At 44.4% G+C, this 25,253-nt stretch overlaps 1 protein-coding gene across 1 annotated transcript in view; it reads left to right on the top strand.

Moving 5' to 3' along the window:
• LOC119963277 (probable ATP-dependent RNA helicase DDX60) overlaps positions 1–25,253 on the top strand; it is a 90,849-nt gene that overhangs the window by 42,586 nt on the left and 23,010 nt on the right. The window contains 11 exon segments of the mRNA XM_038792134.1: positions 764–790; positions 793–860; positions 862–873; positions 2,938–3,006; positions 3,008–3,043; positions 4,479–4,607; positions 5,697–5,824; positions 9,837–9,995; positions 12,799–12,937; positions 15,379–15,531; positions 22,961–23,065. Coding sequence (XP_038648062.1) covers positions 764–790; positions 793–860; positions 862–873; positions 2,938–3,006; positions 3,008–3,043; positions 4,479–4,607; positions 5,697–5,824; positions 9,837–9,995; positions 12,799–12,937; positions 15,379–15,531; positions 22,961–23,065 — 1,025 coding nt within the window.

Raw genomic sequence — 25,253 nt, 5'->3', positions numbered from 1 at the left:
ACATAAAATTCCTTTTGTTTTGATAATGTATAATTTATTTTATTCTAAGTTTCACAACTTGTTAGCTGCCTGAATATATTTGGATCCAGTTGTATGTTATGCACATTGAGATACTCATCTGGAGTATTAGCTGTAGGATAAACTGCAGGTAGCAGAAACATTTTGAGGGTCTTAGTTTGGCATAGTAACTACAAGAGTGAAGGATGATTATCTGAATTGCAAATAAGTGTTCCCTTAGACCAGTCTTACCTATGGTATTCTTTATCATTTAATTGGTTTTATCATGTCAAACAAACTAAATTGAGAGTGAGGGAAAAAGTTTCTCAAACATTTTTTGAGGGGTGGTGCAAGGTAGGTGTTGAAGTTTCGAACAGCAACATGCTCATGGTTGATATCATTATTCATGATGCAGGGTCACCTGGATTCATGTTAATTGAAACAACCTAACTATATTATTAACCTAATACAAGCTAGGGATTTTGAGTTTGCTGTCATAGTTGATGTGAATCATTGGAGCTGATATAGTAACAGAATTTGATGGGCTTTTTTTACTAAATAAATGCATATATCCAAACTGACACATGGGTGAGATCATTCCTCAGTTGGTCTACTTATTACTGGTGCTGATTTGGAGCTGGAAAATTGGTCTTGCAAATGGGTCTTAGATCTCAGAATAATTGAATCACTGTGTGATACATGGGTTTCTGTTTGAGAGTCAACATAATGCATACTGTGCTCACTTATTTTCAATATTTTCTTTTAGTGGTCTATAGCGAACGATACAATGACCTGGAAAGTATGTGTGCAGCTCAAATGAATCGGGGCTTGACTTTGTTTCCTATCATCCATGTGCTGCTTTAAACCGTGGACCATGTAAGTATTTCAATCATTGAAGTCGGAATTCCATAAAAAGCTGCATGTTTTCAGGATACATTGGAGTAACAACAGACAGGAAAAAGTGCTCTGGTCAATCCAACCAGGCTGTGCTTACCTTAGTACAAGGTGAAATCACTTGCTTTGAAGAATTTCAGGAAATCCGCATCCAGTTTTATGAAATGGCAGCCTTCTCCTACAGATAAAAAATTTATCCTTCCTCACCAATGTCTTGATGTTAATAAAAATAAGAGCAATCATTCCAATGCTGACCTCTGCGGGCCACTTCTGGTGCCAGGTTTCCAATCGGATCCAAATCTGCCTACTATTATTTCTGCTTTAGAACTTCCAAATGGTCCTCAGTCCAGCTCAATATATTGCTATCGCTACTCGTCTTGTCGAGATGTCTTTTATGTGATGTCTCATCAAAAACATTTTGAAAGTCTTAGTGAACAATGGTGACTTGTCTTCCTGAATCCACTAATTTAGTAACTGACATTGTGTGCCTAATTTTTCCCCCCCACCCCCCCAATACAAGTACCTCATACATGCTCCCTAAAGCCCCTTTCTTACTGCTGATACCAGACTAATAGGCCTATATTTAGCGGAGTCCACCTTTTTAAAGACGTGGAGTATAGTAGTCTCCTTCCAGTCTGGAGAAAACCATCCCAGAGGCAATGACAATTAAAAATAGACTTGTGACACGCACTACTACCTCAATTCCATGACAGAGGGAAAACTACTCTGGCATGATCTGTCTACAGAAAACAAGACAAATCTGATCCAGCAAATTCTGGCCTTATCATACTATTCTTCATTAAAGAAGTAGAATCATAGAATTTACAGTGCAGAAAGAGGCCATTCGCCCATCAAGTCTGCACCGGCCCTTGGAAAGAGCACACTGCCAAGCCCACCCCATCACCCAGCAACCCCAAAAGGGCAATTTAGCATGGCCAATCCACCTAACCTGCACATCTTTGGACTGTGGGAGGAAACTGGAGCACACCGGAGGAAACCCACGGAGACACGGGGAGTATGTTCAGACTCCGCACAGGCAGTGACCCAAGCTGGGAATTGAAACTGGGAGCTGTGAAGCAACTGTGCTACTGTGATCTATTGTCAAAGAAGTGGAAGGGGTGTGTTATTATCAGGAGCATTTGCTTACTGTTAATCTGCTCAGTCTGGTGTTTGAGACTCCAGTGATCATTACAGCCTTGGTTCATGCAGGGGCAAGACCTGTATTGTAGAAGTGAGGTGAGAGTGACTACTGTTGCAGAAATGCCAATTTGATGCCAAGTGTGGCATCAAAGATTCTTCGCAAAAAGAGGACAATATGAATCTGGGAAAACACTCCACTGACTAGCTAACTCAAAGATGGTTGTCATTGGTGACCAATCAACCTACCTCCTGTTCAGAACTGAGTTTTGGTCCACAAATTTCTACTTCAACAAAAAATAAAATTGGCTGGGTGTGAAATGGGCTGCAATTCACCATTGCAAACTCTATTCACTATTGGCAAACTCAGTGGCCACACTGGTAATGTCAGAGATTAAGGATAATATAAATGATATTCATCATTCTGAACACTTCACTGGTGTACCAGTAAATCACCTAAATGGATCATCTGGTTAATGAGACCAGGTTTGAGGATTTTCCCCCTCAATACAAAACTCTTATGTTGTCCTGTTTCTGAATTTGGTCTGCATGATGCACTGTGGAAAAATTAAAATTTCTGTATCCTTGTAAGTTAAATTGAGATGCTGTACTGAAATTTACCTCGAGGGAAAGCTTGTATATGGCTTCTACAATCTGGCAATAAACCAATTGAAATATAACGGTAATTTGTGTAGAATATACAAGGTGCCAAATTGCAACAGAATTATGGTTCCTTGGCTGAGTGAAACAATTAGTTAGTAATTGAGCAGTTGTGGCAATTGAATGGGACAAAATAACTGCTAAATAAACACCACTATGATCTTTTCTGCCAAGTTGACGGACCAATCTCATCCTTGTAGATTCAAAAATAATTTAACCAATAAATAAAATTTTGTGTTTGCTTATTAGATTGAGAGGTATGGTTTTCCTTCAGACCTCAGTCTGTCTCCTCCAGAGTGCCTCCGATTATATGACACAAATGACTGAAACATGGACATCATGGCCTCGGGCACAGGTACTTCTACTGAAGTTATTTACATACTGTGATTGCCTATTTGCTTCTGTGGAAAAATCTATATTTTATGTTGAGATTATTTTCCCTTTAATAACTAGGGTCAGATTTTTATTATGCTCGGCCGGGCGCGACTCTGACCCAGAAGCCTGCAAAGTTGCATGCAAAGGTGCCAGGCAGGTGTCCTGGCATAAAATGAAAGCAAATTGCTGCGGATGCTGGAATCTGAAACCAAAAGAGAACGTGCTGAAAAATCTCAAGCAGGTCTGGCTCTTTTCTCTCCCTACAGATGCTGCCAGACCTGCTTGAGATTTTCCAACATTTTCTCTTTCGGTTTCATTGCACCCTTGCATGATATGTTTAGTTGATGAGCACGAGTCAGAACTGCGCCCTCTGACAATGAGCCAATTTAAATTAAGTAAACAGCAATTGACTGGGATTTTACATTGACCATCTGCTGCTATGGTTGGCGGGCGGGCCTAACGGTAAGGCTACCGTTATATTTTAGCTGCAACCTTAATCCAAGACAGGATGAAAGTCAGGGCTCAAATAAAATTGAAATGTGTCTTGGGACTGAAGGCTGTATATGGTTGTGCTGCCCAGACACAGTGGCATAGCTTTTCCACTGATATTTATGTTTTCCAAGCCAGCAGCTCCCTCATACAGCTCCGTAGCAGCTGTAACCCCTGAGGAAGCCCTAGCGTACATGCTCCCTTTCCCCGCGCTCCCTCTGCTGTCCCTGGCAAGTGCTCAGTCTTTCATGGAGCACATGCTGGATGACCGTTAATCTGACTTGGGGCAGGGTTTAAAACTTTTATAACTGAAGGACTCTGTCAACAGTGAGTTGGGCTTCTCGGCCAACTAAGAAGTGAGCGAGAGTTCCTATAAACAAGATTCCAGAGTTAAAGAACATTAAAATCTGGAGAGTTCTGACCAAGGTCGCTATTCCTAAGACCCTAGCAATGAGTGTGTTGAACTGTAAGTCTATAATTGTTCTATGCTTGGGGGATTTGAAGGAGAAACCTTGCCAGAGTAGGAAGTTTCAAGAAATCTCAATCATTGTATGAATCTCTGGAACAGTACTCAGACCAAGTGAATAATCTTCCAATTTTTGATAAGTAACTGACTGGAGTATTTTTGGGATGTAGGTACAATAGTTTTGGAAGGAAATTTGAGAAGTTCAGTTGAGCCGATAAGTACTTGTGTTCACTGTACTTCAAATATCTTTAATTTAACTGACTCTTTAAGATATGGGTAGTTATTAGTAATGTCTTTTGATATTTGTACAGTAAAATTATTTGTTTTAACAGGGAATCTTGTGGCTTAATTCTTTCAGTAAAATATCTGGATTTTTGGATTACAGAATATCAAAAAAAATGTAATATGCTTCCAATTAAACTTTACACTTCTATCTGATTCCATGTGTTTTTTCTGAAAGGAGTTTAATCCAGAAGAATACAAAGGCTTCAAGGATAAAATTGTTATTAAAAAGAATGATGTCAGGAAATATGAGGCTGAACTAAAACAAGAATTGGATAAATGGATCACTTCAGGGCAGAAGAATCAGGTATTCAATCATAACACAATTGTGTTTAATTTCTAAAGCAGAGTAAAGTTTTTTAAAAAAGACATGTCTTGTATAATAGCAATATTGATTAAATCTTCAGGTCTACTTGATCATATTTTAATTCGGTCTGGTAGAATATAAAGTGCCCATTGAAATTTGGTTTGATGTATCAGACCGATAATGGGATAAATAGAGGGCTTCCATGTTGAATTGATTTGCTTCTTGTATCCCCAAAATCTACAAGGCAGAAATCAGGAGCATGATGGAGTACTATCCACATGCCTACATATGAGCACAGCTCCAAAACATATGAAACTCTACTCCATCCAGGAAAAAAAACCTGCTTTAAAGACACCCTCTCCAGCACTATTGTGGTACACACTGGGCACTGAGGTCTGTATGATTATGCTGTCTAGACGCTCGTGGTTTGGTTTTACCACCGATATATTTTTGCAAGTCAGCAGCTCGCTCAGACTGCTACACAGCAGCTGTCACTCTGAGGAAGCCCCAGCCCACATGCTTCCTCGGCGCCTGCCTTCCTTCTGCTTTTCCCTGTAATGTGTACCATTTATAAGATACACTGCAGCAACCCATCAAAGCCTTTTTGACCACAACCTACAAACCCGTAACCACTTAGAAGGGGTAAGGCAGTAGGTGGACAAGGACTCGACCAACTGCAGCTTCTCATCCAATGTTCTCCCTTTTTAAAATCCTCAAGTGGAAATCACCTGGTCTTGCTGCATTGTGGTTCTTTAGAGCCATTATTTTCTTAATTCCTGGAGGTCTGATTAGACTACTGACTCCTGTCAAACAACGTTTTAATTCCTCCGCAAATGTACAGAATTCTTTAGGGCGCCTCTACCATCATCAGATCAGTAGAATCTTTTGTACAACTCCGCTCTGACCCCTCGCCCTTAACTACTGAGACATCAGACTGTTGTTTTAATAATCCCAATCAATGTTAACTAAAAGGTTTTTTCACAAAATAATTAAATATAAATTTGATTATTAGAGTACTATTATGATGTATTCTTTGTGTGTATAAAGTATGTATCTCACTTTAATAATAATTCCTCAATACTACCTAAGGCTGTGGAAGTGTTAGAGAAGCTGAAACCAACAAGTGTTGTGAATTCTACAGCGACCATGGTGAAGCAGTTTCCCATGTTGGTTGAAGCCTTACAGAAAGCAAACCAGCTTCCAGCTTTGTTTTTCTCGTAAGTTTATCTTTTATTTCATATTTGTTATTGATTGAGAATCTTTTAAGATGTGGAGATTTCATTCGTGGGTAGAATGTGCTGAATGCTCCACTGGTTTTGCCAATGTAAATTACACTTAAACTCATAAAGGTAAGCCATGTAATCAATTTGTGACGCGAGCAAGACACCCTGCAACATCATTTCAGAGGAGCACAGTTGCCAGAAGTGAGGAAATTATTCAGTTAATTATTGCAGCACAGCAGAACGTAACCATGGTTTCAATTGAATGCTGATCAATTACAGATCAATTGACTGAATTTAAATTGACCACAGTCGGTGAAACATACTTGGTCAAGCTTCAGTGGATTGCTTAGCAGTGCAAGTCAACTTCTTTACACAGCGTTCATACGGATATGGTGCCATGGTGTCAAACATCTCGGGGTGCAATCAAAACTCTCAAACAAGCAAAATCTTGCCATTTAGCCCCAAGTGTGGCCAGTTTTGTGAGCAGGGTGTGTTTTGGAACAATGTTCTTTTGAATCCGCTTAATTGTGAAGTTATAGCCACAATTCAGTTTTGTTTAAAATTTCTTGATCTTCAGCAACATTTCATTGCACCCAGATTCCACTGTTACCTGGGTAGAAATCATTTCCGAGATGACAAGCCGTTTTAATATTTTCTGCATCAAGTTCATGTGAGGAATTCTTTAAAAAGCAAGTTGATTGCGATTCAATGTATGAAATTACCTCTTATTCACAAATATAAAATGAGTCACATCATTGGTTCTACTTTTTCTCTTTCTAAGCTATTGTGCTCCATTGATTACAGTTGACCCCTTGTGTTGTATGATTTGAGTGAATTGTATACATTTTGGAAATGATTTTTATTACATATTTAACATTCCTACAAAAGATTCTAAAAGGGTTGAACCATAACTAACATTTAACAAAATTCCATAAACAAACACATTTTACAAAGACTCTCCCCCCCCCCCCCCCCCACCCTCAAAAAAAACCAGACTACCTCTCCTATAAACAAACAACCCACCCCCACCATTCATACACTCTGGCAGTGACCAATTCTTCAAAGTACACTCTAAATGGTTGGCATATTCAATATCTTAATCGACCATCTCAAGGGTATTTGACCTTCTTGAGGTGGACAAACTCCATCAAATTACCCAACCACACCAAAACCTTCAGCAGTGCAGCCATCTTCCAGCCCAAACTTCCATGCCACCAATGAAGCGAAGGCCAGGACATCAGCCAACGTACCTGTCAGCAGTTCTGTCATATCAGTGATCCCATTAATCGCCACCAGTGGGCCGTGTTGCACCCCCACATTCAGGATCGCCGGCATTGTGTCAAAAAAAAAATCCCCCAGAACTCCACCAGCCTGGGGCACAACCAGAACAGGTGCATGTGATGTGCGGGGGTCCCTTGAATAATGCTCATACCTACACCTATCATTCCGTCCCTTCAAAAAAGCGGCTTGTCCTCTCCTTAGTAAACTACTTTGATGAGGCTCAGCCTCATGCAAGATCGTGTCTCATTCACCCTCCTCAATGCCTCACGCCACACCCATTCCTCTAGTGTCAGCTCCAACTCCTTCCATTTTGCCATCATCCAATCATTGAACCCAACTCCTTCCTCCGCTATTCGTTAGTACATCCTGGACATACTACCCTCCACCAATCCTGTGCAGGGAGAAGTCCGCTCCAACAAGGTGGCTGACTGAACCACTGGGAAGGCCAGAAAAAAACTGCTTAAATGAGCTCTGCTCCTGGGGGTACCTAAATCCGTCTGCATCCGAAAACATCATATTTCTCCTTAACTCCTCCAACCTAGTGAACTGACCTACCAAAATTAGATTCCCCCCTCCTCCAGCCCTCTCTTCCAAGCACTAAATTTGGCATCCAGCCTGTCGGAATAGGTGATTGGCACTAATGGGTGCCCACAATTTGAATTGCTGACAGAGCAGTCCCCAAATTTTTAGTGTGGCCATCACGACTGAATTGTAGAATATTTTGTTGGTGACACCGGAAGTGGCGCCATTACCAACCCTCCCAAGCTCATTTCCCTAACTGACTATTCCACCCACACCCAGAGGGCCCGCAGGTCCCCAAACCACTTCAGCACCTTCTCCACATTAGTTGCCCAATAGTAACATAACATATATTGACAACGTGAGATCCCCTGCATGACTGCAGCATCCGTCTTGAATCCTTGGGACCTTACCCGCCCAGATAAATGCAGTAATAAGCCAGTTCACCTCATAAAAAACCAATAGCGCAGAAATACTGGAGGCACTGGAACCGGAATCGACAATATATTCATTCTAACCGACTGAACTTGGCCTGCCAAGACTGGGGACTGTCCCACCTCTGCAGGTCTGCCTTGATCCTCCCCATCAAGCCAATAAAATTCAGCTTCTGTTTCTCACATAAGCCCTGCGCGTTCCAGATGACTAGCCCTGTCAGGGGCTTCACACGCATCCCACCCCCTGCCAGCAACCTCAAGTCCGGCATTACCACTTCCAGGTTGACAGAGAACTTTCTGCCTATATTAGCCCCGTTCCCCTACCAACCAATCATGCTCGACCCATCGAGGCTCGTCCTATTGGCCCAACACGTCCCAGCCCGACCCCCCCCCCCCCCCCTCCCACACCGCTCCCATTAACTAGCCTAACTCTCTGCCCCCAAGTTCCAATTCCCAAACGTCACTAAACTCGAGGCCTGTGATCCCTGTCCCCCATCCATGTCCCACGTTCTCCATTCCCCCCATAGATCTAATCGCCTATAACAAAAAAGACCAGACAACTTCCCCCATCATCAACAAGCCATCTCAGTCGATATTCCGCTGTTGCTAGTCCCACTTCTGTGGAATCTGATGAATGCTGCACGAGGTGGTTCGTTCGGCTTTGGCTTCTGTCGCAGGGTTCGGTGCGCCCTTAATTCCGGAGGAGCAAACATCTTGGGTGGAATTCTCCATTCCAGCTGCTAAATGCCGGCGCCAACAGCGACTTCGCGGGTGGTTTGTAACAGGAAAAATCAGTGCTAAGACCTCACCGATTCCTGTACCGGTTAGGGGCTAGCACTGGCAACCGCACGAACCATCTGCAGATTGCGCAGAAAGCGGCTGGAGAATGGCTGGGCTGCGCATGCGCAGGGCTGATGGCCTGCCCCAGACATGTTGAAAAACATGATGGCAGCTGTGCTGGAACCCTAACTCGCCCACCCCCTGTCCACCCCCCAGCCCTCCTCTTTCTCCCCCCCCCCCCCCCCAGCCCTCGTAGCAGAGTCCCAGCCAGTGGCACCGATCCCGGATGGGTGTGGTGCTGGACACAGTCCCTAGCCAGCCCAGCAGGTTCCCAACGTGACCCACGCCGTCGGGAACCCAGCTCATCGGGAGCGGAGCATCGCGGATGGGCCAGTCGATGATGTACAACAACGTTATGGCGGCGCATGGCCCGATGACGCTGGTTTGGAGGGGCGGAGCATTGCAAACCGGTGCCTGCCCCGATTCCGGTATCGGAATCCATTCTCCGCCAGCTCCCGATTTCGGCATGGGCTACGGAGATCCATCCCCTCATCTCCACCCACCGGCCAAGAGAGCATTGCCGAAAAATATTCGATTGGATTCAAGCCCTCAGGAAACTCACTGCATTAGAGAGTCATGGGGCATGGGTAACAGCTGGCTGACTTTTCACACTATAAATAGGCAAACAGTGAAAGATGGGATTGAGGCAGCTGGTTTGGGGAAGAGGCAGTATTGTTTACTGCACCAGGAGTGCCCTGGTTAAACCTGTGTTTTGGGAATCGAGGCTCAATTTTGGAGTGAGAATTTTGTATAAATGTTATAGAATCAATGCACTAGTTGAAGTGAAAAGACAAATTTAATATATGGAGCGCTGCCCACAAAATGATGCAAATGTTACTATGTGCCAGTATTGCGAGGCAATTATTGCACTTTTTTCCTGTTAAGACCACACAAATGAAATTTAATATAGTCTTCTTTACTTTCAATTATAGGTTCAGTGTTTCTGTAGTAGAACGGTTAGCCAAAGAGATTTTCCTACATGTCACCAACAAGGAACAGATGAAAAGAGGATCTGATGACGCAAAAAAAAGAATTGAATTTGAAAATAAGCTTCGAAAATTATCAAAGCGTGCTGGAAAAAAGCAACCATCGTAAGTATCATTGTTCACTTCAAGTTAGTAATTTCCAATGTAATCTGATAAATTTAATCTTATTCATTTTGGGGAGGCATCTCGATACACGTGAGAATGAGAGATACAGTACCACACAAACTCCACGCTAGAGAGTGCTGAATTAATATAACAACCTGAGGAGTGACTTATGGAGTACAATGTTTGGTTTAGTGTCTTGCCTGACTGAACTCAAGGCAGAGTAAAATTATGTGGGTTGTGAAGACCGCCATGCTGATGGGTACCTGACGTGAGAAATGATCTTTGTGCCAGATAGGCATGGAGAGCAGAACCAATATTTGGGCTTGGGACTTATTTCATGGGACTGATGAGCAACAGACTTCTGCTGTTGATTCCCAGGCAGCTCACTGGTGATTTTCAATTTTGAGTGGCCCGAAATAAGCCTTAAGCAATATACTATCTCTCTCTCTCTCTCTCTCTCTATATATATTATATATATATATATATATATATATATAATATATTGCAATGAAATGTAAATTAGAGGAAGTGCGGTGACCAGGAGAGGAGGGCGAAACATCAGTGGCCAGCTGATTGGGAGGAATGGAAAGGGTTAATTGGGTTTGGGTTGGTAACAGTCTTTGGCACTGAATGCCTTCAGAACAGTCAAATTGGTTAGGTTTCTGATTTTCATTTGCAAACCTGTTTCAGGTGTCAGCTGAGTGCTACTTTTCTATCATCTTCAACATAATCAGTAGTGCATTTATGTGTGTAATAAGCGTTGTGCCCTGTTCCCCCCTGCAGATTGGACACTTGGGTGATCTTTTGTATTTGAAAAACTGGTACAGTATCATCTAATATCTAGGCCAGTTGAACCCAAGTTATATTTGGATATATGCAAAAATAAGGGGCTTAATTCTCCGCCGGCGGGATGCTCCGTTCTGCCGGCAACCCGGGGGTTTCCTGACGGCGTGGGGCTACCCCACAATGGGAAAACCCCATTGACCGACCGGCGTAACAGAGCATCCCGCCGGCGTACTGAAACAGAAATGTGGCGGAACGGGTGGAGTATCCAGCCCATGATAACTATAGTAGTCTTTTTAATGAACAAACTTGCCATTTAATCTGTGAAACATTTCTACTTGAAATTGCCTCTATTTCTTATATCCCCATCTCCCCATCTCTGCTGAAAGTAATACAACAGTTCTTTAATAGATATGATCTACATTTTAATATGGTCCCAAGCTCTTAGACCTGGAAGCTGCTTACATCGGGCAAACAATGCTAATCAGTTGCCAGTTTCCACAGAAGGTGGTTACAAAGATGTTGATTTTTTTTTAAGAAAATATTTTATTGCGGCATTTATAATTTCAACAATATTCAACATCAAACGTCAACAAAAACAGAAACACAACAATATAACCAACAACCCCACCCGAGCACAAACCCCAGCTAACATGGCTTACACAAACAGAGCCATCTTCCCAAGCCACCCTTCCGTTGAAAGGTGTTGATTTATAACACAGCAAGTATCCCAACTATTTTGGGTGAATCAGCTTTCCGTATCGCATTCAAATGTGATTGAATACTATTACCTATTCAGCTGAATCCACATGCTGCGTTCTTGCAATGTGAACATCACCAGAATTTCATTGCCATGCTGGATTTAACTTGGAGAAGGACATAGTGCCAATAATTGGCAGTCAGTTTTTTTCTGGTCAACACTGAGCAGTGGTCTCCTGAAGGAAATATAACAGATGTTAGAAAGCACTCTGTCAGCCATTTTCACCTTAACGGCCAACGGCTAAAGAGTTGTATGCTGGAAGCATTTTGGTTCAAGAAAGCAAGGAGGGTAGACCAGATTTAAGATGCAAAAGACAAACCAGGCAGCAACACCTTTTATTTGACGCTTTGTGCTTTTCCTGTCCAGTTGCCTGTCATAATTGTTGAGTCCTATGTTATTCAATTGTGTTGATTATCTGATTGCAAAAAGTATCCAAGATGAGTTCCTTTATTTTGTCTTCTATCATTGTTCCACGGTATATGTTGGGAACAGTACAACCGGTGGTTTAGTTGTTAGTTTAGTGATCCAGAGTTCTGGACTAATAATCCAGAGAGCTAAGTATGGAGTTTAGATTCCGTTCATTAAATAAATCTGGGATTTAAAAAATCTAGTCATGTGTTCATTGATGGATTTTTATTAGAAACCATTTGGTTCGCGCATGTCCCTTGAGGGAAGGAAATCTGTTGTCCCTACAGTTTTTATATATATATATATATATATGTGTGTATATATACGATTCCAGATCAACAGCAATGGGGTTGGTTCTTAACTGCCCACTTAAAAATCAATCAATGGAGTAATTTGGTATGCCTGCTATGGTTCAGGAAGGTGGCTCACCACCACCACTTTAAGGGTAATTAGGAATGGGAAAAGAATCTACCTTGCAATCAACACCCACATCCTAAGAATTAAAATAAAAAGTACAGTCAGTTTCCAGTATGGGTAACTGAAAATATATCATAAGCAAAACTTTGACCAATTAGTCCTTTCCTATTCTACATGGAATAAACAAATCAAGTGTATTTACCCGCTGTGCTTGCTTCGATCAGAAGACAGGTTATAGTAACAGGTTATTCAGCGCATCGTGGTTAATTTTCAAAGCTATATTAATGCAGCAACTATTTGTTTGAAAAATGATTCCAAGATTTTGTTACCCTCATTAGTCTATTCAATATAGTTTTCCGAAATATTTCTCAGTCATTGACTTATGTTCAATCAAGTATTGTGTTGCAAAAAAAACATTTTTTTGTTTGGTGTCAGTGATCCAAAAGAGTCTCAAGTATCCGACAACATGGTAATGAAAGAAACTGAACAAGAAATGCTATACCAGAAGCTCCAAGAAATGAGAAAGATTCCTGCGGATTGCACCTATGCAGTGGAAACTGCTGCAGACCGAAAGGTAAAGAGCAAGTTTATTTTTGTGCTAGCAACAGATATTCAACTTGATCTGAATGTCCGCCAGTTAATGTATTTACTGAATATTGGTTATGGTTAAGTCATTCTTGATTTGCTTCTCACTATTTTCATTGATGGGTTCAAAGAAAGATTTGTAGCATTTTATTATATGTCTCCAAAAAGTCCCAAACCAAAATTAAATGCCTGTTACAACAGATACAATTTGTTTTTTAAATTTGAGTACCCAATTATTTGTTTCTAATTAAGGGTCACTTTAGTGTGGCAAATCCACCTAACTGCACATCTTTTGGTTGTGGGGGGAAACCCACACAGGCACGGGGAAAATGTGCAAACTCTACACTGACAGTGACCCGGACCAGAATCGAAACCGAGTCCTCAGCGCCGTAGACACAGTGCTATCCACTGCACCACCATGCTGCCCCAAGACACAATTTGCAGCCAACAAGATTCCACAAAGAGTAACAAGATAACTACTAAAATGATAGGCTAGCGTTTTTGTGATTATGCACTACAAAGGGTAGATATTAGAAAGTGTGGATGGAAAAGGAATATGTCTTATGATTGACAAAACCGTATTCGGTTTCTTGGAGTACAGAACTTGAATATTTTATAGAATTTAGATTTACATAGAATTTACAGTGCAGAAGGAGGCCATTCGGCCCATCGAGTCTGCACCGGCTCTTGGAAAGAGCACCCTACCCAAGGTCAACACCTCCACCCTATTCCCATAACTCAGTAACCCCACCCAACACTAAGGGCAATTTTGGACACTAAGGGCAATTTATCATGGCCAATCCACCTAACCCACACATCTTTGGACTGTGGGAGGAAACCGGAGCACCCGGAGGAAACCCACGCACACAGTGACCCAAGCCGGAATTGAACCTGGGACCCTGGAGCTGTGAAGCGATTGTGCTATCCACAATGCTACCGTGCTGCCCTATTTCTGGGAAAGGAGATAAGTTGCCAAAGCTCTTTGTCTTGCACTCATCAGGTAAAATGCAAGAAGGCCAATTTTCAAACACTCAATTTATACTACACGAGAAAAAAGAGCTTGTAGATTGGCAAGTTGACACTGATTGGCCAAGTCATTGCCAGTCAAACACAACAGCCTGCATTTGCAAAACCCAAAACAAAACTTATGCTTTTCGATGTGATTCTGTGATTGGGAAGCACTGACTGAACAATTGTGAATGTGCTGATAGCTACAATAACAACAAAATAATCAGTCGCGAGGCGGCACGATAGCGCAGTGGTTAGCACTGCTGTCTCATGACGCCGAGGTCCCAGGTTCGATTCTGGCCCTGGATCATTGTCCGTGTGGAGTTTGCACATTCTCCCCACATCTGCATGGGTCTTGCCCTCACAATCCAGGGTAGGTGGATTGGCCATGCTAAAATTGCCCCTTATTTGGGAGGAAAAAAATTGGATACTCTAAATTTATATTTTAAAAAACAATCAGTGGAGCTTGTAAGTCGGCTCATTTAAACTTGCTAGATGTACTTGCATTCATACACAGGCAGGAATATGTTTAAGCATCGTGCTTAAAAGGGCAGCACATTAGCACAAGTGATTAGCATTGTGGCTTCACAGCGCCAGGGTCCCAGGTTCGATTCCCTGCTGGGTCACTGTCTGTGCGGAGTTCTCCCCGTGTCTGCATGGGTTTCCTCCGGGTGCTCCGGTTTCCTCCTACAGTTCAAAGACGTGCGGGTTAGGTGGATTGGCCATGATAAATTGCCCTTAGTAACCAAAAAAGATTAGGAAGGGTTACTGGGTTATGGGGATAGGGTGGAAGTGAGGGCTTAAGTGGGTCGGTGCAGACTCGATGGGCCGAATGGCCTCCTTCTGCACTGTATGTTCTATGTCTATGTGCCATTTTCGAATTAGCTGGGAGCTTAGGGAGCCAATTGCTTTCTCATTTGTAATACCTCGGCCATCAATGTCGACTTTTCAACTGATGCCAACTTGCCTTTTCTCCAGTAGTAGTATAAATTGATGTGTACATTTAAAATTTTGCATTATTGCATTTGCCATGAGGAGTGCAAGAGGAAAAGCTTCAGTGACATTTTCAGCAATGTTCTGTTTACAATAGTATAAATGTAGAAAGCAAATGTACTTTAGTCAGATTCCTTACTTAGTATTTTAGAATCCAAAGAGAAACTATAGATTTTTGGGAATGCTTGAAAATAGCATTCCTAGTTCAAACGGATAGAAAATTTGGATTTTTATCATAGAAAAACAAACCCATGAAGGCAGGTTACAAAAACTGAATGCCATGGGGAAAGCTTTGTTTTTACTAAAACTTGGTTAAACAAACACCAATCTTAATAATTTTATTTTAAATTGGAATAAAAACCATTGCGTGGTAGGGTAACGAATTTGTATGCCTCAATAATGCTTAACCAATTCTTTAAATTTCACTAGATTCTGGATACAATCTTTCAGCGATTGCAAATAGTGAAAACTGCAAATCAATTACGTTTATATTTGGAACGAGGAATTGGATTTCATCATGCTTCACTGAACAGTAAAGGAAGGCAAGCTGTGGAGATGCTGTTTCGACTTGGATTTGCCAGGGTAAGTGTTCATGTTTACATGAGTTAACTAGTAAAGGGGTAGTCTGCTCCGGGGATGCAAAGACTGGGGACATGGAAACTCTACTCTCTACTTCTTTGCTGCTAACCTGTTTGTCGCAGACAGACTGCCTATCATAAAGCTGTATGTAATCCCCAAAATAAAGATGGTACCTGGCATGTATGGATTTTGGCCTAATTTGCAACCCTTGTGGTGCATGTGGGAGAGACCTGTGGCAAGAGTGCACTGACAAGGCCTAGATCAGCAAAATGGGTTAAAAAACCAAGGTTGAAACTGTGTGCTTCATAAGAGTATTGACATTTCTGTTAATGAGGGATGAAAATTCATGTTTTTATATTGTACGGTGTGTTGAAATAAGTATTCTGGTCCACGACTATTGACTGTCCTCAATTGGGATCTGAATCAGCAGATCATGCAAGGAGTTTTGACATTGTTATTTCAGCTGGACTCTTATCAAGAGAGACACTGCATTTTCTATTTACAGTGGGGGAAAAAATCATAGGAACAGGAGTAGGCCATTCAGCCCCTCGAGCCAGCCCTGCCATTTAATGAGATCATGGTTGATCTGTGGCCGAACTCCTTTTACCTGCCTTTGGCCCAAAACCCTTAATAGTTTTGCTTAACAAAAATCTATTTATCTCAGATTTAAAATTAACAACTGCTGTATGTGGGCGAGCGTTCCAAACCTCTACCACCCTTTGTGAGAAGAAGTGCTTCCTAACATCTGATTGGTTGTACCCTAATTTTTAGACTATGGCCCATAAGAATCTCCAAACAGTGAAAATAGTTGATCTTAAACCCTGTCTTTCCAAGTTAATATCTTTTTTAAAAATTTCTTTAAGAGTACCCATGGGTAATCTCTCCTCGTAACTTAACCCCAGTAATGCAGATATAATTTTTGTGAACCGACGTTGCACTCCCTCCAAGGCCACAAATTCTTCCTACGGTGTGGTGCCAAGAACTGCTTGCGGTGCTCCCAAATGGGGTCTAGCCAGGATTTTGTGCTTCTGCAGCATAACATTTGGTCTTCATATTCCAATCCTCGAGATATAATGGCCAGCATTCCATTGGCCTTTTTGATTATTTCTGCACTTGTTCCTGGCATTTTAAGGACCGATGCACCTGACCCCCGAAATCTCTTTGGACATCCACTGTACTTAACTACTTTCCATTTCGAAAGTACACTGCTCTTTATCTTTTTTTGATCCAAAATGGATAACTTCACACTTACATTGAATTCCACCTGCCACAAATTTGCCCATTCACTTTGCTAACATCTCCTTTCAGTTTAATGCTATCATTCTAGACTGTCTACAATGCCACCTAACTTTGTATCATCAAATTTGGATATATGGCTTTCTATGCCATCATCCAAGCCATTAATGAATAATTGAGGCCCCAAATTGAGATTACTATGATACACCACTCGTGACCTCCTGCTAATTAGAGTAATTACCCATTGTCCCCACTCTGTCGCCTGCCTCACAATCAATTTCATAATCATGTCAATAATTTGCCCTCAACTCCGTGGGCTTTCCACCTTAGTTAACAGTCTCCTGTGAGGGACTTTATCAAATGCCTTCTGGAAGTCCATATAAATAACATCCAAAGGCATTCCCCTGTCCATTACCTTAGTCACCTCATCAAAAAATTCAATAAGATTAGTCAGGCATGACCTTCCCTTCACGACTCCATGCTGGCCCTACCTGGTCAATGAAAATTTTTCAGGGAGTTCAGTTACCTCATTCCTGATTGTAGACTCCTGCAATTTCCCCACCACAGATGTTAGGCTAACTAGTCTGTAATTCTCTGGTTTCCCCCTTTCACCCTTCTTAAAAAGTGGAGTGACGTGTGCAATTTTCCAATCCAGAGGGTCTACGAGTGAATCTAGGGAACTCTGAAAGATTATAGTTGGGGTATCTCTTCTCTTGGGCAGTCCCTCAGCATCAAGGATGTCTTGCTTCCACTCCGGGGTGGTGGCTGAATGGCCAATCATGGATCTGCAGACTCTTTTATTAAAATAATTTTTATTGAAATTTTTGAAAAATGTATAACAACAAAACAATAATAATAACAATAATAAACACCCCCCCCCCCCCGGACCCGTAACAACGCTTATAACGAGCCCCCCCCCCCCCCCCCCCCCCCCAAACCCGATGAACAACAAAATAAATAAAAATAAATTAACATAAACAATACCGCCCCCAAATCTTGAGGGTAGCCGCCACCACCGGGCCCGCAGTGCACCCTGCCGGAGGGAGCGGCAACGGCGCCGCCACCAGCGCCCTCAGGCTCGTGCCTCCACAGGACGCCATCTCCATCCGTCTCCATGCCTCCCCCTCCCCATCCACTACCCACTTGCGTACCATCGAGACACTAGCCGCCCAATAATACCCAGAGAGGCTGGACAGCGGCAGCCCCCCTCCATCCCTGCCCCGCTCCAAAAAGACCCTCCTCACCCTCGGAGTCACGCGCGCCCAAACAAATCCCGTGATGCTGCTGTTCACCCTCCTGAAAAAGGCCCCCGGAATAAGAATGGGGAGGCACCGGAACAAAAACAAAAACCTCGGGAGCACCGTCATCCTAACGGACTGCACCCTACCCGCCAATGACAGCGGCAGCACGTCCCACCCCTTAAACTCCTCCCCATCCGCTCCACCAACCCAGTAAAATCAAGCTAATGCAAAGTCCCCCAACTCCTAGCCACCTGAACCCCCAGGCACCCAAAACTCCTCACTGCCCTTTTCAGCGGGAGCCTACCAATCCCCCCCCCCCCCCCCCCCCTCCCGATCACCCGGGTGCACAACAAACAGCCCGCTCCTGCCCAGGTTCAACTTGTAGCCCGATAAACTCCCAAACTCAGCAAGAATCTCCATCACCTCCGGCATTCCTCCCACCGGGCCCGCCACACACAGCAACAAGTCACCTGCATAAAGTGACACTCGGTGCTCCCCCCCCACCCCGCACCAGACCCCTCCACCCCACCGAACCGGCCAGAGGCTCAATCGCCAACGCAAAAAGCAAGGGGGACAGGGGGCACCCCTGCCCCGTCCCACGGTAGTGCCTGAAGTACTCTGACCTCCTATTTGTCGCTACATTCGCCATCGGGGCCCCGTACAGCAACCCCACCCATTTAATAAACCCCTCCCCAAACCCAAACCTCTCCAACACCCCCCACAAGCACCCCCACTCAACCCCATCAAAGGCCTTCTCCGCATCCAATGCCACCACAATCTCCGCCTCTCCTTCTGCTGCCGGCATCATTATCACATTGAGCAGCCTTCGCACGTTAGTGTTCAGCTGCCTCCCCTTCACAAAACCCGTCTGATCTTCATGTATCACCCCCGGCGCACAGTCCTCTATTCTAGTGGCCAAGATCTTCGCCAGCAACTTGGCGTCCACGTTCAACAGTGAAATTGGCCTATATGATCCACACTGCAGGGGGTCCTTATCTTGCTTCAATCTCCCTAGCCGCGTCCCGCTTGCGGAGCTGATGCGCCAGCATCCTGCTCGCCTTCTCTCCATATTTGTAGACCGCTCCCTGTGCCTTCCTCCACTGTGTCTCCGCCTTTCTGGTGGTCAGTAAATCAAACTTGGCCTGCAGGCTACGCCGCTCCCCCAACAATCCCTCCTCCGGGGCCTCCGCGTACCTCCAATCTACACTCAGCAGCTCCCCCACCAGTCTCTCCCTCCTCCCCCCCTCCTCTCCCTATGGGCTCGGATGGAAATCAGCTCCCCCCCTAATCACTGCCTTCAGAGCCTCCCACACCATCCCCACCCGGACCTCCCCAGTATCATTGGCCTCGAGGTACCTCTCAACATACCCCACACACCTCATCAGCCAACAACCCCACGTCCAGACGCCAAAGCGGGCGCTGGTCCCGCACCTCCCCCATCTCCAGATCCACCCAATGCGGAGCATGGTCTGAAATCGCTATAGCCGAATATTCGGCATCCTCCACCCTCGGAACCAGCCCCCTACTCAGGACAAAAAAATCAATACGGGAATAAATCCTGTGCACGTGGGAGAAAAAAGAGTACTCCCGGGGCCCTCGGCCTCCCAAACCTCCAGGGATCCACTCCTCCCATCTGGTCCATAAACCCCCTCAACACCTTGGCCGCCGCCGGCCTCCTGCCCGTCCTAGAACTAGAACGATCCAGTGGGGGATCCAGCACCGTATTGAAGTCGTCGTCTCCCCCCCATGATCAGGCCCCCCGCCTCCAGGTCAAGAATGCAGCCCAACATACGCCTCATGAAACCAGCATCATCCCAATTTGGGCCATATACATTTACCAACACCACCCTCTCCCCCTGCAGCTTACCGCTCACTATCACATATCTGCCGCCACTATCAGCCACCACCTCAGACGTCTCAAACGCCACCCTCTTCCCCACCAGGATCGCCACCCCCCCGGTTCTTCGAGTCGAGCCCTGAATGGAAAACTTGCCCCACCCACCCCTTCCTCAAACGTACCTGGTCCGCCACCTTCAGGTGAGTCTCCTGAAGCATGGCCACGTCCGCCTTCAGCCCCATCAGATGCGAAAACACCCTGGCCCGCTTAACCGGCCCATTCAACCCCCTCGCGTTCCAAGTGATCAGCTGGATCAGGGGGCACCCCGCCCCCCTCCCCCGCCGACTAGCCATAGCCCATCGACTGCTCGCCCCTGGCCAGCAACCCCCACTCGGCCCGTTTCCCATGGCGATAGAACCTCACCCCGACCCGCAGCAGCTCCTCCCTGGCCAATCCAGCAGCAACCCGGTATCTCCCCCCCCCCCCCCCCCCCCCCCGGCTAGGACCCCTCCCGTGAGCCTGCTGACCCCGGCAGATCCCGCCCTAACTCCGACCCCTCTCGATATGGGGTCACCCCCCGCTGCAGCAGCTCCTTGGCACCGCTCCAGCGTGGGAAAACGGAACTGATATCCGCGCCTCTTGCCTCCAGCTCCACACCCCTCGTCCCGCAGCGCGGGAAACCAGAGGAAAGCCCGCGCTTTCACACTGCCACACCCCACCCCCTCAACGCAGCTCCCAAATAGCAGTCCCGACCCATCCACCAACCCCGTACAAAAAAACAGACCCCCAACACCCCCCTTAAAACACACAACCATAACCAACACCATCCGAAAGCAGAAAAAAAGAAGAAAAAAACAGAATAGCCAGCAACAGCATAAACAGTGATACAAAAACCCCCACAGTCCCCAATCCCTAGTTTGAGTCCAACTTTTCAGCCTGCACAAAGGCCCACGCCTCCTCCGGGGACTCAAAATAGTGATGCCGGTCCTTGTCGGTGACCCACAAGTGCGCAGGCGGCAGCATGCCGAATTTCACCTGCTTGCTGTGGAGCACCGCCTTCGTCCGGTTGAACCCGGCCCTCCACTTAGCCACCTCCGCACTCCAGTCCTGGTAGATGCGCACTACCGAATTCTCCCACTTGCTGCTCCTCACCTTCTTGGCCCATCGCAGCACACACTCCTGGTCACTGAACCGATGGAAACGCACCAGCACCGCCCGCGGGGGTTCATTCGCCTTAGGCCTCCTGGCCAGTACTCTGTGGGCCCCCTCCAGCTCCAGGGGCAGATGGAAAGATCCTGCCCCCACCAGCGAGTTCAGCATCACGGCCACATAAGCTGGCAGGTCCGACCCGTCCAGCCCCTCTGCGAGGCCCAGGATCCGCAAGTTCTTCCTCCTTGACCGAAACTCCATCTCCTCAAAATGATCTTGCCACTTTTTGTGGAGCGCCTCATGCATCTCCACCTTCCTCACGAGGGCCGAGACCTCATCCTCGCGCTCAGAGGCCTGCTGCTGCAACTCAAGGATCGCTGCACCCTGGGTTGTCTGGGTCTCCAGCAGCTAGCTTGTAGTAACTTTCAAAGAGTCCAGCAACTCCACTTTCAGCTCCCTAAAGTAGCGCAGAAGGGCCGCCTGCTGCTCCTGCGCCCACTGCCTCCACTCCTCGGGGGCTCCACCGGCCGTCATTTTGTCCACCTTCCCCCGCTTTTCCTGGGGAGCTGCTGCCGGTTTTTTCCTCGCCCCACTCCAGGTCCGCACCATAAATCCTGGGGGGTATTACTCCGGACCCCTTCATACACCGGGAATCGTTGAATCAGCGCCGTTTGGGGCCCTTAAAAGAGCCCACAAGTCCTACGAAAGCGGGAGCTGCCGAACGTGCGGCTTAGCTCCGCATTGCTGCCACCAGAAGTCCATGGATCTGCAGACTCAACCACAGGTTTGGCAGGTGGTGTTTGATCAGGTGGATGCGTGGGACGCTCAGGATTCTGCGCTCTCCTTCCGCTGTTTATGCTTGGCCCCTGCGTGCTCCACCCCGCAATGCTCCATATGATTGGCACCTTAGCGATGCTTTTCCTCCGGTTTGTGTGTTCTAAGGCAAGCGATTGCCACGTGTCGATGGGGATGTTGCATTTAGTCGGGGGGGGGGGGGCTTTCAGGGTATCTTTGTAGCGTTTCCTCTCTCCTAGTGATCACTTGCCATTGTGGAGCCTGGAGTAGAGCCTGGAGTAGAGCACTTGTTTCAAGAATCGTGTGTCGGGCAATGTGGCCCACCAATTGCAGCTCGTTGAGTGTGACCAGTGCCTCGATACCGGGGATATTGGCTTTGGAGAGGCCATCTACAATATACAGCAGCATCTACAATGTGCTCCCCTACTTCCTTTAACACACTTGGGTGGGAATCACCAGGTCCTGGGGATTTGTCACTCTAGTTCCATTAATTTCCTGGTTATGCTGTTCTACTGATGCTGTACTTGGTTAATTGTATGAAGTCCCTATAGACTCTGAACTTTTTCAGGACTTTCAGTAGGTTATCCTCCTTTTCAACTGTAAATAGCAGTCATAGACATTTGAAATTATTGTTAAAATCTGTGCTTTCTCTGAATCAATTAGGTGACAATTCAGTTTTCATTCAGTTACCAATAATAAGATAATTAGCAGATCCTTATTCTCAAAGATTATCACCTTTCCTTCTGTAACAAATCTCAAATATATTTTTCAGGTGCTTTTATTAAAGTTTGATTTTGTAGAGCAGAAAATAATCAATTACTAAAATGTATTTTCTATTTTTATCCTTGTGCTGGCTAATTGATTTGTGATGAAAATTCTAGGAGTGTGAATTACTTTAGAAAAACCGTTGTAATAAGTAATCCGTGCTCATTTTACAGTTTATAACTATTCTGCTGTGAAAAGCCGAAACACACAGATTGTTAGATATACAAAAGGCAAATCAATTTAATTTCCGGAGTGTCTGTTCATGGAATTGCCCAATTTTAGTACAGTAGTTTTAATGCTGAAAATTCAGCTGCCGAATGAAGCTTTCAGATGCATATTCAGCTGTTCGAATTGAACTTTGCTTTTGATATTACATTTAATTTAAGAAATGGACGTTGTCTTTCGATAGGTTGTGACTGCGACTGGAACGCTTGCTTTGGGAATTAACATGCCATGCAAAACTGTTGTCTTTCTTGATGATTCGGTATTTCTGGATGCCTTACAGTACCGACAGGTACCCACAACCCACTCGGGTCAATTTCTTTTTTAATATCGTTGTGGAATTTGTCATAATTTGTAAATAAAGCATGTTCATGATTTTGGGCTTTTTCTTCTAAAGTATCTTATTTCCCAGTTAAAATAATTTCAGCTTTGAGCAAGATTAAATTATTCAAAAACTTGTGCAGCAATTTTTAGTATTTTAAAAGAAGACCAATTCAATCTTTTGATCATGTTCTGCCATTAGATCATGGCTTTACTTCAAATACATTTATCCAGTTTGGCTCCACATTCCTCAATACTCTTGCCTGATAAAAATGCATTGATCTCCAGTCTTGGATATTTCAGTTGGCAAGCACTTTATTTGACACTATCAGATATCTTCTAAAAATCCATGCACATGAAAAGACATGCATGGTATTTACCTTTGCCAATGCCTTTACCAGTACAGACAATTATTTCCTTGGAGTCTTACTAAATTTATCATACATATCTGGTTTACAAATCCATAGTAAAGACAGAAAATGCTGGAAATACTCAGGTCTGACAGACTATGTGGAGAATATAAGTTAACATTCCATTTTTCTCCACAGATACCTGCTGAGTAGGTCCAGCATTTTTTGTTTTTATTTCAGATTTCTGGCATCTGCAGCATTTTGCCTTTTTTGCTGACCAACAAAGTACTAATCCATTTCGGCTGTTCCCTTTTAACCCATGCATTTCTAGGTCAACTTTAATTTTATCCAATGTCATGTTATCTAGGAACTTGGTTAATATTAACTTTAGCCTATCTGGTTTGACTCGCCTCTTGCTTAAACAGTGGTGTTATGCTGGCAGCCCTTCAGTGCTTTGGTAACATTTTCAAATCCAAAGATGTTTGAAAGATTGTAGTCAGTTGTTCTCCTGTTTGTGAATTTCCTTTGCGTAGATCCTAGAATGCTCATCAGGATCCAGTGCCTTTTCCACAGAGTTGCAGTGTGTTCTTTTTAAACACAAACTCCTTGTCCGTCCTGTTAAATTGCTCTAACTCTTCTGTGCAAACCAGGTCAAAATACTCAAATTGTTTCTGCTATTCTTTCAACATTATAACACCCTGCCAAATTTTGTTTTAATTTTAATTTTAAAATCCATTGCATTTTCCTTATTATTTGCTAGCCTTTGCTCGTGCATCATCTTAGTTCTTTCTATTTTTTTGTTTACTGTTTTTATATTTGGATAAAGCATTTCTTTTCCATTATTAACCCTAGATTTGCCATGCTTTTTTAAAGTCTCCTTTTAATTTCTGTGCTCATTCCAGGAACTCAACTTTTACTGGTGGAAGTATGACTACTCTGTACTTCAATTATCACCTGCCTGAATGTTTCCCTTATTTATGCAGCCGTGCTAGATTTCACCCCCACCACCCCGTTTCTCTGGCCAACATGTTTGAGGTTATGTTAGCTTGTTTTGATGAGAGCGGGGATTGCAAGGTGGTGAGCAAACTGACCATGACACCATGGTACAGGAAGCCGTTTAAAAGGAATGTAGTGGCAGCAGGAAACAGTATATTGAGGGGATTAACATTGTTGTTCTCTTCAATGAAGAGTGAGAGTCCAGAAGGCTATGTCTCCCGCCTGGTTCTCAGTTTGAGACATCTGCTCAAACTTGCAATAGGAGGGAGAGGGCCCACTTGTTGTCCATATAGATACCAGCTACATTGGTGGAATAGGAAAGTGATTCTCCATAGTCAGTATGAGGAGCCAGGCACTAAATTTAAAAGGCAAAACATCAAAGGTAATCATCTCTGGGCTATTACATGAGCCTTGTGCAAATTGGCATAGTGCAAATAAAATTAGGGAAATTATTGTGTGGCTCAAAGTCTGGTGTGGGAGAAGTGAGTGCTGGTTAACAGGGCACTGGCATCAGTGCTGGGGCAGGTGGAATCTGTCCCGTTGGGGCAGTCTACACCTTAATTGTGCTTGGACTAGCAAATCGCATAACTAGGGAAGTAAAAAGTTTTCAGCTAAATAGTGGGCCAAGCATGAAATTTGGGAAGTTGTGGTAAACCAAGAGTAGACACAAGGCAAGAGAGAAAAACATTAATATAAGAAATGATGCACAGAATGTGACAGGAAGAGATAGTCAGTAAAAACAGCAGTCAAGTTACAAAAATTCTATCAGGACAAAACTAAAGGCTCTATCTTTTTTTATCTGTATGTAGTATT

The sequence above is a fragment of the Scyliorhinus canicula genome, chromosome 3 (assembly GCF_902713615.1).
Source record: "Scyliorhinus canicula chromosome 3, sScyCan1.1, whole genome shotgun sequence".
Taxonomy (NCBI): Eukaryota; Metazoa; Chordata; class Chondrichthyes; order Carcharhiniformes; family Scyliorhinidae; genus Scyliorhinus; species Scyliorhinus canicula.
The sequence above is the reverse complement of the archived record's forward strand: the minus strand, read 5'-3'. Positions and strand labels throughout refer to the sequence as shown.